We start from the raw sequence: 14,391 nt of genomic DNA, 5'->3' as shown, positions 1-14,391 counted from the left end.
CTGGCATTTCAAAGGGATCAATAAACAACTATCTTTGAAAAGATAGTTTCCGCCTAAAGCGCGTCAAATTCCGATTGGTATCACAAACACTCATTTTCTGCATTGGTTCTTCGGGACCGTTTAGCTAAAAGTTCAAATCTTGTCGACCTGCAATTATTGTGTTCAACTAACTCAGCAGCAAGTGCCATCTGCCTATTTCCTAAACTCAAAAGACCACTCCGGAAAGGGAGGGAACGTTTTGATTCGCCTGAAGAGGTACAAACTGAAGAGGAGAGAGCTTAGAAGGTCATTTATATTTCGATTATATTTCGTTTATAACAACTGTTTCGAGGATTGGTTGACCTATAAGTATATTGTCTGAAGGGGGAATACTTTGAAGGCGACGAAATAAATTTGGAATAATAAATAGATCTAAAAAGATACACTTAAATTGGCCGTTGGTTTTGAACGCAGATATTGCAAATGTAAGATCGAACACAATTTACTTTCCAACTTCGTGTAGTACGCCTTTATTAGATTGTACAATATGTACCGTAAGTCAGAATATGCAATTAACTTTTCCATAAACTGCAAATGAAATCATAAACTTAACACATTTCGATCTACTACATTTCGATCTGTACAAAATAAAAAGCACTTGAACGGGTTTATTGACATTTTAAATAAGCCGGAAAGAGATATAAATAATACATGAAAACGAACGAAATGACTATGAAAGAATATTTCTAACGCATGTCAGGCATGACAGCAAAAAAAAAGTGATATAACATATTAACAACAAATTTCAACAAAGTTATGCACATACATTCATACATATATAAGATAATCATGTCCTCAAAACGTATATTAAGTTTGTCGCTAGATTTGTACGATTCTTGGGAACATATCCACACACAATTATTGTGAGTAAAGCAGATAGTGACAGTGAAATGGATTTTAAGGGATATTCGTTCAAAATTTTGGAACGATATTTAGCAGAGACATGTTCCAACATTTTATTCAAAATTATTAAGGGAGTCTGTGTCCACACAAATGAGAGAGAAAGGATATAAATGACGGCTAATTAACAGCGTTGCTGCTGTTATTGATAACAGATGCCCAAAAAAGTCCCCAAGAATCTTGTATAGCTCAATTTTGAACAAAATGTTGGAACATCTATGTATTTCATTGTCCCCGATTTGAGATATAAGCTTTTTCATAAAGTTCATCTTGCGGAACCAAAAATTGGAAACTGTTTATACGTCATGTTTACATTAGCTTATGTGAGTTTGCGGTTTTGAATGAATCAGAGGAGAAAATTTGGTGCTGGACTAAAAGGAGCTCTTAACTTGCTCTACATGCAACGCTTCTTGTAAGATGATCGCAGAGTGGTTGTCACCTTATCATAGTTAGACGCAAATGCTAAGGCGCAACTGGTAGTCCATCAGCCTCCGTAAATTATCTAAAGAAAGTCCACTAAGGCCCATTTGTATTATATTGTATCTACAGACATCCCATATATTAACGTCTTAACATATGAGTTACTGCACTCTCTGCAAGTGTGATCTTTCAAGATAATAATCAATAAATTGTACACCTCTTGCGTGATACAAGTTAGGTATATGCATGTATCATGCATGTATGAGAGGGATTTGATCATTGGGCTGAAAATTTTTATTTTAAAAAAGTATTTGTTACGTTTACTGCAAAAGTTTAATTTATTTATTTATTTTTTGTTCTTGTTTAGAGTAAACGGTTGATAGTTTTACTTAAATCCTTAAATTTTATTTACTAGACTTCACGTTTGCGTATTGCTTTTACAACAACTCTCAAACATAGAGGAAATTAATATGTTTTTGTGAACATTTCGTGAATCTATATGAAAATACCTTTCAAACAAGTTAAGAAACTCAAATGCTGCTTATGGGGACTATTTTTAACAATTCTTCGTAATTTGATAGGTTAGCAAAAAGCGGTTATGGAAACACATTCAAATGTGAAACTCTATTGCGACCAACCTCTTTCGGGAACTATTATTAAGGAATTTTTAAAAATTAGATACTTGGCAAAGAACACGTGTCTAACTTACACTAACAGAAAATCGAATTATTTTAACCTAAGGTGACCAGAACGCTTTGGTTGCGCACGGAACAAAAGGGTTGAATTTTTGAACTTTACATTTCATTTTTTCTTCACTTCTCTGCAAAGAGGGAGAAGAGTTAATCAAAAAACTTTATACAGTTTTTCGAAAAGGACCGTTCCATTATATAACGGCAATTCGAATCAGCAGAAGGAAGGATAGGAGTTGCTTTGCGACATAAATCTCTAATAAGGCATATATGTTCTTAAGCAGATTCGATCGAACCGATTAAACCCCGTCGGCCTGCTCGTCCCTGTGCTATTGAAAAACTCTAGATCACAAAAATGGAAATAGAAAGTCGATACTCAACATCTACAGTCTTAATTCGCGGCTAAATTTAGACTCCGTAATTGGACGTGATCCGCTGGCAACCGCGTCTATATAAAGCACACTGTAACTCACATTTTATGCACTAATTTGAATTTTAGGAAATAAGTTTAAACTATTGTATAAAAGTTTACGATCAGCAAACAGAGCATAAAAATGAAAACTGATATAATTATATTTTAGGTCAGATAAAGAGTATCAGGGTAAAATTGGTCCGTATAGTCCAAGGGACAAAGGCGAATATGACTTTCTTTGTTTTCTTTCCTCATCAGAAGAAGATCGTCTTTTTAATAAAATTAAGAACGGGAAGATTTGAATGTAATTTCAAGATATTTTCGTAGTCGCTTAGGGTAGTTACATAAAGGTGGTTAAGTGGACTTAATTAAATTAAATCAGTAGCTTGCGATAGTGAAAACTCCATTTAGTTCATGAGATAGGCGGGACAAACCAAGTAGCGAACATCTTACATCCCACATACTGTCCACATACCATGCAAATCTATGCAACTTGATATGTAAGTTTATTTCGCCCACGCTTTGTGTATGGGCGTGGGCTAATCATAAATGGTTTTAGCAAATATATTTCTATGCAAAAGCAGCCGGGCAAAGCCAGACATTCAGTAGCCTGCACGACTCTTTTCGTTATAAAATATCAAAACTTTAAGCTTTGTTGCACTATAAATATTCGCCATTTATAAGAAACTTTATATACAAGGGGGATCGATCCTGAAATTTATTGAACTGAGCTTATACATATGTCAAATCAACATTCTCCCATCGAATTTGGATCTTAGTAGAAAAAAAAATTTGTGTATAGTGCATGAGAAGGGGCCTAAAAAAGTGGTCTCATATCGTCCTTATTTTCTGTATTAATTTAATATATCACAAAATGGTGTTTGCCAGCGATTATTAAAATACTCTCGATCGAATTGTGAAAAGTCTAAATTTGTATGTGTAACGACTTTTTAAAATACGTTACAGGGTAAATGGTCACACAAGACGACCCAATCCGAACCTTCTTCAATAGGGTTTGGCCGCGGACTAAAAGATGTCAGTGTATCAAATTTAATGAGAATATCTTAAAAATTGCGATCTGTCGGTCGAACAGAAAATCAAGGACATATGGTTAGACTTAGAGACACAAGGGTAACTCCTCAGGCCAGAAGATCATTTCGAATTGATAGATATAATTAAACCTGGGATATATCTCAAATTCTTGTGGATGTGGCAAACATATCTACAAACTTAGTATACCCTGTGCAACGAGTGATGCAGGGGATAAAAAACGAGTTAATTTTAATATATATATATAATAAGTACCGCGCTATAAGTACATATGTACAATGTAACACTACGATAACAAGATGTGACCTGATTTAATTATCTCGTAATGGTGGCGATTCCATATTATTTTTTTATATTTCTTTATTACATGTTTTGTTTTTATTTCTTGTTTTTATTGTTTTTTATTTTTTTGTGCCATTGCAGACTAATCAAACGCCAGAAAGTGAAAGAGCGTATTTTTTACGTAAAAAGCCGGCTTCGGTGGTGGAGCGTGCAAAATTTGTATGTTACACTTGTGGCAACGATACACCATCCTCGCAACTGAGATTAGTGTATTGTTGTCCTAATGCCGAACGGGAACCGTACTATCCGTTTATTAAAACAATGACCGCTTTTAAAAATGCTAGTCCAATTAGTCCGCAGGGTGAGTACGAATACCTCGCGCTCTTTTACCGTATAATAATAATATTTCCTATTGTTAAATATTTACATGCGGTGGGCAGGTATGGTACAAATTTGCTCAACATGTTATGAGAAACATTCTAGTCGTGCTGAAGGAGGTCAAAATGCGACAACCGGTAGTGTGGGGACAGCAGCGACGGGAGAAAAGGTATTTATAAATTACTTTTCCCATGTAATATTGAAATCGTTTTCCATTTACTTTTCGAAACACACATGCAGACAGTTTGTTATTATTTATAGCTTATAAGGCGGTGCCGACATATAACTCTATCAACATTTTAATCGTTTTGTTAATGCGATTATTATTTGCTTTTTTTTTTTTTTATTATTCTTTTTTTTTTTTTTTTTTTAATAAATTGATATGGGCTTAAGCGAGAAATATGCTGTAATGTGTGAACACTTTAACATTTAATAGTTCGTTTCGAGACGAACCCTGATCGTACTACTACGCTATGAAAAATTGCTTCTTCTTTTTTTTATTTAGGCATGGAATGGGCAACTCGTAACTGATTTCACTCGGAATTTTTAAGATCCTTGCAGTAATATCACGGCATATTTTAAATCGTCCACAACTGTTAGTAGAAATCGTCTCAGTTTATCGGGTACGAGTATTAAAGAAATTTATTTGTCACATTTCGTCATTGAAATCTGACTCTCAACGAATGTACGCCGAAAAGTAGGTTACGGTTAGATTTCAGTTAAGATTCAGACCACTCAAGTGCAAGAAACAGCTTGCTTTGTTTAAGGAGTCTTTAACACTACTCTGAGGAAAATCGAAAATGTAACGAGTTCTTTGTCAAAAGCTTAACTTGAGTTTTATTACGAGTACATCCCAACGCATCATTTCAAGACTTCTGTAGAGGTAGATTTACTGATCTTGATATAAAGTATTGCATAATATATAAATTAAAGGAAAGATACATTAGAATATTAGAGATGCACTAACGCATCGTCAAACAAGTGCGTCTATTAAATCGTCATATCGGAATGACTTGGTCAATAGAGGCATAAGACTAATATTAGCACACCTCCCACTCTCTCTCTCTCTCTCTCTCTCTTTCTCTCTCTCTTTTTCCCCACTTTTTTCTGACCGTTCCCGTATTAGACGTAGGTGAAGTCCCCTGAGTGATTGGTTATTTAAAATAAAAGAACGAAAATATCAACATTCATAACGAACTATATAAAATTTGTCTTTTCTGAGATAAATTCATTTTTTGCCAACTCATACATCTCCACACCTGCTGTATCAATTATCCTCGATAAATTTAATTTGTGGTTTTTTGCTATTTATGACGCTACCCACGTCCACAGATAAATAGACAGACAAAGCTAGATCGACTCGAATCTTAAGATCAAAAGTTTAATGCCTTAACAAGCTATTTGTGAGCATTGCAAACGATGAGGGGTTGAAGTGAGCTAATCGGAAACATTATCGATAGACTTTTCGTTGGTTCTGATAAATATTTGAGCCAAATTCTATGTCAACATTTGTGGAAGGCTCTAAGTTTTAGTTTTTCAGCAGTGTCAAATTTCTAGGTCAATTTTGTACGAACCTGTGGTAGACGAGACAAGAGGGCATCGATCTAAATCGGGTAATAGTAATCAAGTAACGCATACATATTCGAAACGGCTTTTGACCGCTGTTTCAGATTGACATAATTCAAATCGTTAAAAGGAAGATGCAAAACATGATTGAAGAAATTTCCTAAAATCATGGTTGATTATGTGATTACGGAAGAATGGGAAAGAAGTTTAATTTTTTATATATTATGTTGTAATTACATCAGGGCCAGCCGGCGCCCACAAATATACATCTCCTACTGGTCATAGCTTAGTGTGCTTCTCAAAATATTTAATCTGGTGATTATTTTCTACGTACATAATTTTATTGAAGATTTTTTACTTTGCAAACGATGCTTTAGTAGGTCTACTCTTTGTCTAATACATTCATCCGTTTTTACATGTAAATGTATATGTGCACATAAACATGTGGAAAATTTTCTCATTGTTAATTAAATATTGTTCTATCAACGTCTACTGCTGCTGCTTGCATTTATATTCTTCTCACATGATCAGTCCATTTAATTTGCAGCGATATGAAATCATTGCATGTTGTATGTTATGAATACAAATGCAAAAATAAGTAAGAATTCTGTACTCGGCTTCGGGCGAATCTTAGATGCCCAATGAAAAACAAATTATAAGTTACAAAAATCATTTTTTATTACGTATGCGTAATTGTGGGCAGTAGCTTGGAATTTGCTTTGAACTCTTAGATTTTGAAATTTTTTAGAGTATTGACCACATCTATATGTACATACATATATAAAAAAAAAAAACAAATAATGAAGTTAATGAAAAGCATATATCACGTTTTGACGGCTCATTGCTTTTTAGGTTATGTAACATAGTACATTTTACATTTCGAAATCGAAATTTTGCGTTTTTTAATTGAGATTTCCTCACGTCTTTACGTATTAATAGACAAATGAGGCTTCAGGAATGTTCTTCATAAATTTTTCTAACTTAATGGAAGGATTCCCCCATGTGAAAAGTTTAAATAACTTAGAATATCCCGGTATTCACATTTTGTTTTGCGAAGTATCAAAAAGTTAAAAACTTTGTTTCCGGGCAATATCGACCTAGCCTATATCAATAATGAAGCTGAGCTGATATAGTCAAACTTTAGTAAAATTTACTTTTTTCGTCAAAGAACCATCTTGTCACATAAAGGTTAAGTATATTTTCATAAATTGTATGGAAGTGGGTCTTGTCCGCGGACAAGACTCTCCTTGAGTCAACATTTAAATATCGAAGAGATTGAAGCCTGCGGGCTAAACACAAATATGCATGTACAGATAGACACGCAGACGAATAGACAAGCTTAGATCTATTCAGAAAAGTATTCCGAATTGATCGGATTATGATTTTATATGGATCGGCGTTCTGGGTGCTCCGTACATCCGCACTTAATATAAGTAACCCTTTATCACGAGTACTGTAGAGTATAAAAAGCTGAAGCAACAACAATAACGGTATTCTTAGCATATACATATATATATACGCATATGAATGAATAAGATTGAATTAATGTGTATGTATATGTTGAAATTACTTCCACAATGCAGATAAGAAATGTCAGTAAATGTCGGCGAAGAAGGTGCCTGATGTAACGTAAATGATGGGAGAAGATTTAAAAAATGTATATACATATGCATTTATATACATTTACATAGTATATGGGTGATGAGGGTTATCGCTGAAACAATTTGTGCTACACACATTCATAAAAAAAAATATAAGCTTTTATAAGTTAAAGATCAAATTGTTTTATTAAAAAGGTGCTTAATTTTTATTATCTACAATAGTGATAAGAGGCGGAAAAGCTGAGCAAATAATGAAAGTAAAAATCTCTCGCAGATTACTAATGATGATAAGCATATATCGTCTTTCTTGTCGTATTTATGTGATTATGAGAATTGCCGATTAATGTAGAAAATTATATAAAAAATATTTTTTTTTTTTTTTTTTTTTTTTTTTATATATATTTTTGGTTGATTTATAAACAGATTTCGAGTTTCTTTCCGCTTTTTATTAGTAATTACAGAGACAGATTTGCTTGTTGATATTCGCTTATGTTAGCATGATAGATAGATAGATGGTTATCTAATCTCAATGATACAATGTGCTATTATTCAAGTATGCAAGGCACTCGAGACATTTAAAATGTTTTCTTAAGGATTGAAGGTCTTTTTCTTTTTTCCCCTCGTCTTTTCCGTTTTTTTTTCGCTAATCCCCCGAAACTATTTAAAATACTTCAATATATTGTTAGAGACTGAACAAGGCTGTATGTAAGAGTGCTTCGCATAGTCATATGGGAGCAGGTAGGCCGACCGCATAAACAAACGTGTGAAATGTTTGAGAGCTTTAAAGATAAGGGAACAAACCTACTTATACAGAACTTTTTGAATTATAAACTATTTTTTACATACTTCAAAATATCTATGCTCTCCCTCCCTATCGGTATAAGTTTTACTACATATCAATAGAAAGATTTAAAAAATACTTTTTTTAATTTTGCTAATATAAATTAAGTTAATATATATAAATAAAGTCATAGTTTTTTATTGGCATTAAGCATTACTGCCTAGTAAAACCACAACTTGATTAAAAAAAAAAAGAGGAAACAAATTAATCATTAACACTTTCGCATTTCAAAACTTGGCTTTTGAGATTATTCTCGGTAAGTCTCATATTTCGCTAATCTTGTGTAAGAAGCTTTACTTAATCAAGTATCACTCCGTACCGAATACATCTGGCAAGGTCTTTAGTTGATGAGTTAAACAATACATAGTCGAGTGTTGCCATATTTAACGATGAATTTTTTTCTTTTTTACATGGCGACCGATCTTTCTTTGAAACTCCACTCAATTTTATTAGTTCACTAGCAGCAGTTCTATTACTTTTAAAATACTTCGGTAAGCTATGCGTCTCTGGTAACTTTCAATACATAGGATGGCCTTGAAGCAATCGGTATAAGGGTTCGTCGTCAATAACGAGTATTGGCAATTTTTCACTTACAATGCTGCAATGTTGGCTATGTGATATCATTGTCCGTCACTCAAAGCAGTCGATGTTTATCAGCAGCGCTTTCCTTTGCATTGAACATTAGAAGTGATGCTACCCGCAGAAGGCGTTTTTGGCACATAATTCGACCTATTCGCACGCGAAATAATATATACAGTAGCAGCTTAAAGCTTAAAAATAATATTCTTACATAGACTTGCCATCAGTATTATGTAGGGTGCTATACGATATTAGTTATGTTCTCTCTCAGAATACTTGATAATGTTTCAGTTTTGATAGATCTTTCCTTAATGCAATGTCGGAATAGTTTAGGTGGTGTCACTTTTTGTTTTTCTAAAGTCATTCTACATATAGAAATAAACCAGTTCGGGATAAGTTGTCTGTAGCTTGAAAATGATGTCAAATTGTTGCCTTACGAATAAAAACAAACATGCCAATGGTAAAAAAAAAAAGATGTTCGTTATTACAGTTCCGTCATGCATATAAGGAAAAATAGGAAAGGCAAAACAGATTTGCGTAATGGCAGACAAAAAAAAAAAACTTAAACGAGACAGAGAAATGCTCGGGGGGCTGCGTTAAAAATCTGTTTGGATGAAAACAATATTTAATATGCATTTTGCGACAATGCGTGCGATATGTCTTTTTCTATAATAGTTGAACTCTGGTTTTTTTCTAAAGGTCTACTACAAACCACAAAAAAAATTTATGCTCAATTTGTCTTTATCGTGGTTGTTTATAGCCCTTCATAAGAACTCCACTTATATAGATCTCAAGCTAGTCTGAACAGTGACAGCAGATTATCGTCGAGATTTTGTGATGATGTCGAATTTTATCAGTCTTCGGACAAAAAGGGCAGGGTATCTACAATCATAATTACGGAGAACAATTGTTAATTAATATATCGTTTTTCGAAAAACCCTTACTTTTCTTTCTAGTTTAATTTTGAAAGTAAAACAAAAAAATTAGATAAAAATATTTCCGATTTAACTTAGGAAAACAGAGATTGATTGAAAGCAAAGAAAAAACTTAAACGAGATTGATAAAGATAAAAAAGTTCTTCGCTTCTATATCTATGAAGATTTTCGTGATGTTAGACGAAATCTTTTGTCTAAATACATATTGATTTCGAATGAAACGCTCCTAATATGTAGGTTTCTCTGCCTGCATATACTCTGGTATATCGGCAAGACACAAACAACAACTTTCTATTAATATGCTTTATAAGATTTAAGCAGTTAGCTGTGCATTTCGCGTCCATCCGTCCTTGTTGGATTCCCTCCTCCTTATGAATGTGTATGTGAATGTATTTTAGAAAAAATTCTTGGCATTTTCTCAAGCCATAGAGCATTTTTCAAGTCAAGAGCGTCTGTATATTGTGGTCGGAACTAATTTAATACACTTTGGAGTGACCTTGCTAGCCGAAAATTTGTAATGCACAGTAACATCTATAGGAAACTGCCAAATACGTTCAAGTAAATGTGAAATGAATGGAACAAATAACCGGCAAAAGCTTGACTTTTCTCTATGCTTAATAATGTACACATTAGAAAATTTATTCAAAAATACAAAATAATTTTATCCTGTAACTATGAAATCTTGGTCAAATGCCCCAAGAAATCATTTTCAATTGTATTCGTCCTTGCGTCAAAGCAAATCAGTGCGATAAACTTCATCAAGATACCTTAAAAATTTGCGACCTGTTGCTTCAACACAAGTTCACGTGGGGAGACATTTAGGTGCATCTATTTTAAGACCTTCTGCATGCTACGTACGTCTGCATAAATTAAACATACCGTATAGTAGAAACGTTGTAGCGCATAATAAGCGCCCAATTGCTTTCAAACACTCTCAAAAGTGAAAAAGAACTTCAAGAATGATGATAAAAAGCGGGACATCCTGACGTTGGCTGAGGGAATCCAAATGATTATTAAGCTTGATTGCACACGTCATTTTGATTATGGCTGTAAGTGAACACTTGACGGACGATCTTGCGCTATTCTATATCCGCCATTGACCAGTAGAGAGAAGAATGAGGGAAATGCTCTTGCCATTGGTCTAGCTGGCAGAGCGGGCAAGGTATTCCATAAAGTATCTCTATATACTTTAATGATCCTAATAGATTATGTAAATTATGTTCGTCTGTTTGTTTGTCTACTGACGGTCCTTTGTTTAAACGCTTATTAGCAATACTGAGCATTTATACACCTACTTAGTTGGGTTGATTGCTATTTCTGTCCGTACTGCGGAGAGCAAGAGTTATCGAACGCATGCCTGAAATGCTTGCTACAAACCATATGCTAATTACGAATACGGTTTTTTTTAGCTGCTCTTCTAAACATTATAAATACTTGTATTCAAGATTTGAAACATTTGCACATTTTTGCAAAAGAAAATATTACCTACGATATAATAAATTTGATATATGTATTCAAAGTAAGAAGTTTTGCAAAAGTAATTTGAATATTTGAAATAAATTGCAAATTTTTCAATTCTCTTGTAACAAAATAGTATGGCAAAGTGGTTAAACCCATTTAGCATGTATATAATATTATCTGTAAATAATAGATTTTGTAGCGATAATAATGAAATGTTTTAATTATATAGGGGAAAGGAAAAAAGCACTTCTCTCGAATAAATCTAGCGAACAGTTAAATAAACTTGCGAATAGAGATTTGAAACAAAGTTTATTTATAACCACTTTAATTATCGGCAATTATTAGTAATGCTTACATTTTGTTTATTTTTTTATTTAAAGATTAAAACAAAAAAAATGGATGTATAAGTAACAAGAAAGAAAAAAGAAAAAAAAAAAAAAACGTTAAATCGTAAAATAAACAATTTATAGAAACAAAAAACACAAAAAAAAAAAAACATATATCCACGTATATACGTATATACATACGGAAATATAAACTACTAGCAAGAAGAAGAGAAGCGCGTTAAATAGTAATATAATATTTAAAAAGCTTATCATTCATACAAAGGTTAATGGTTTTTTGTGTTTATACATACATACAATTTTTTTTTTTGTTTTTTTTTTTGTTTCCTTCCTTTAATCCACACTAAAGAAAAACAAGAAAAAATTAAAACGAAAAAGAAAAAAAAAAGACCATAAAATCCAGTTCAGGCAAGATATTCATAAAAATAAGAAAAGCTGAGTAAACGGTTTTCGTTCTTTTTTCTCTTGCTGAGGCGTGCATTGTTTATATTTATTATTAGAATTGTAATGTTTGTTGTTGTTTGGTTTAACAAAGATTTAATTACCTACTATTGCAAAATATCAACAACAACGACACTGCGAGTGTAGTATCTTTCTACGTAACTTGATGCATGCGAACATATAAAGTGAGTGTGTGTGGAGTGCATTTAGTTAGTAGTTTTAGTGTAAACAAACACAAAACCAATACTTTTGTGCACAAATATTGAGAATTGCATTAATTATGACTGTAGCTGTCTTATGGTGGTTCTCTCTCCGTCTCTCATGCCCTATCGCTCATCTTATGCGAATATCACTGTACGACAGGCTGACTCTTTTTGTCTGTCTGTATTTCCTCACTCGCTTATCTTATCTTCATATATTGTACTATTATTATTATTATTATTATTATTATTGTTATTGTTATTTTTATCATTATCATTATTTTATTGTGTCCTACAATAAGTAGTTATATTTGTTTTACCCATTATGTTTGTGTATATATGCTGACATTGTAGTTAGTATTACCGATAAGAATATGTTTAAATAAGTTTTTCTTTTCTTTTTTTTTTTTTTGCGTTGACACATCCGTATATTCATATGTTTACTTGTTTGCCCTTACAACAAGTAATATATATAGTTGTATATATATACACATAAGCGAGTAGGGATTTTTTTTCAACACATAAGTGATTACAATGCTCTTTGCAAAAAGAAAACTTCGAGTAGAAGTTTTAGTAAAAAGAAAAATATGTCAATACATTAAAGATGTCAGAAAGTTAAGCTTTATTGTCTGCAGCAAAGCTGTGACGAATGCAATCAGTAATGTCTGTAACAATAAATAATAACATTGTTGTGACAATTACAACATCGTTTGAGTTAATAATACCCATTATCGAAAACTAGAAATGTGGCACACATGTCCCTCCTACCCGTTGTTATGTTCAGAAATATAAACAACAGAGATTCCATTCATTAAATGTGTCACATATAGTGTTGATCAATGTCAGGTTCCGTGTTCATTTAGACGTACACTCGTTTTGCCGCTTACCTGCCTTACTAAGCTAGGATGCAAAGAAGAAGAGAAGTAGAAATCAAATTTGAAAAGAGTATCCGCCCGCCATACGGACGACTTTGATCTATTTCCCATAACATGTAAGAATTGAGAAAAAATTAATTTTAAAGTGAAAATATGAAGAGCAATTTTATAGCATGCAAATCGTTATTTAACAAAAGCATTCGAGTTTCTTTTTGAACAAAATTTCCAAGCCAAGTATTTGGCAGAGGCATCTAACGTTTTAGGCCGGAAATGCGATAACCAGTACACGTCGGCCATAAGTAAAAATCCGCAATTTCAAATTCATGTAGCTTTCGATCTAAAATTTTGTGGGTGTTGGTGAGCCGATTAAGAAGGGATTCAAGTCTCGTCTGCTGAAGATCTTCTTTACTTGAAAACGTAATGGAAAAACCGATCTCACCAAAACCCATGAGTCCCTTCGCGGCATATTGGTTGAATTTTTCTCTTAACTGACGTTTCACCCAACCTGCAGCCGATGTATGTGACACGTGTGGGAGCATGTTAATGATAGCTCCCAAGGGCGATTCAACCAGCAGCTACGCCACTGGATTTACTGTGAGATGGAGAAAGTCGTAAGCACAGGTAAAGCCCGTACTATGGAAGAAAGCTAGCCAGGGATGTCAAATTATATGGCAAAGCTCACAAGAGAGGAGCTAAAGCTAAACTGATGATTCATGATGATTTTTTTCAAAATTTATAGAGCCATTAGTTAACAGTGCAACATCCACAGTCCACTGTCCACTAAAAGGACGAAAATGGATAGGTGAATATGTTCGTTTATATAAATGTACATTAAATTTGTTGTTTCCTACGTTGTACGTACGTTTTATCGATTCCAGCAATTAAAGACTGAAATCTTATTAAACTTTTACTTTTCATTACTCTTTATATATTTGTAAGTATTTGTTAAGTTTGTTTTCTAGTACTTTAACGATTTCAATAATTAAATACTGAACTTTTACTTTTAATTGCAGTGTTGCCTTATAAACGGAGTAAATAAGTTTCTTCGATATATTTCGATAAAATATACATGTTTTTTCGCTTTGCTTTCATTACAATGCAATTAAATTTTAAAATGTAGGAAAGTCACATGTGATATAGGTGATTGACTTTCAACACGTTCGAATTTAGAAAAATTACTCACTTTCCTACACATCGATCTTATCTTGGCTTAATTGTTCATTTTTTCTTTTTTCTTTAGTGCCATTGATCTAACAATGTAAATTAATAAGTACGTGCTTAGTAAGGATTTTATCGTTCGCTTATCGAATTAGGAAATTTAATTTTTTTATGGAATAATTATTATTAATATTTTTATATTGTAATTTGTTTTTTTTTT

The 14,391-nt window shown here is 33.0% G+C and overlaps 1 protein-coding gene across 6 annotated transcripts in view; it reads left to right on the top strand.

The window, feature by feature from the left end:
• Positions 1–14,391, top strand: part of LOC119641136 — a 132,551-nt gene that overhangs the window by 32,477 nt on the left and 85,683 nt on the right. For all 6 annotated transcript variants that reach the window (XM_038039600.1, XM_038039599.1, XM_038039603.1 and 3 more), the window contains 2 exons: positions 3,934–4,153; positions 4,233–4,339. In XM_038039600.1, the coding sequence (XP_037895528.1) occupies positions 3,934–4,153; positions 4,233–4,339 (327 nt within the window). The remainder of the gene's footprint in view (positions 1–3,933; positions 4,154–4,232; positions 4,340–14,391) is intronic.

The sequence above is a fragment of the Glossina fuscipes genome, unplaced genomic scaffold (genome assembly GCF_014805625.2).
Source record: "Glossina fuscipes isolate IAEA_lab_2018 unplaced genomic scaffold, Yale_Gfus_2 147, whole genome shotgun sequence".
NCBI lineage: Eukaryota > Metazoa > Arthropoda > Insecta > Diptera > Glossinidae > Glossina > Glossina fuscipes.
Note: the sequence above shows the minus strand (reverse complement) of the source record. Positions and strands in the feature narration are given on the sequence as shown.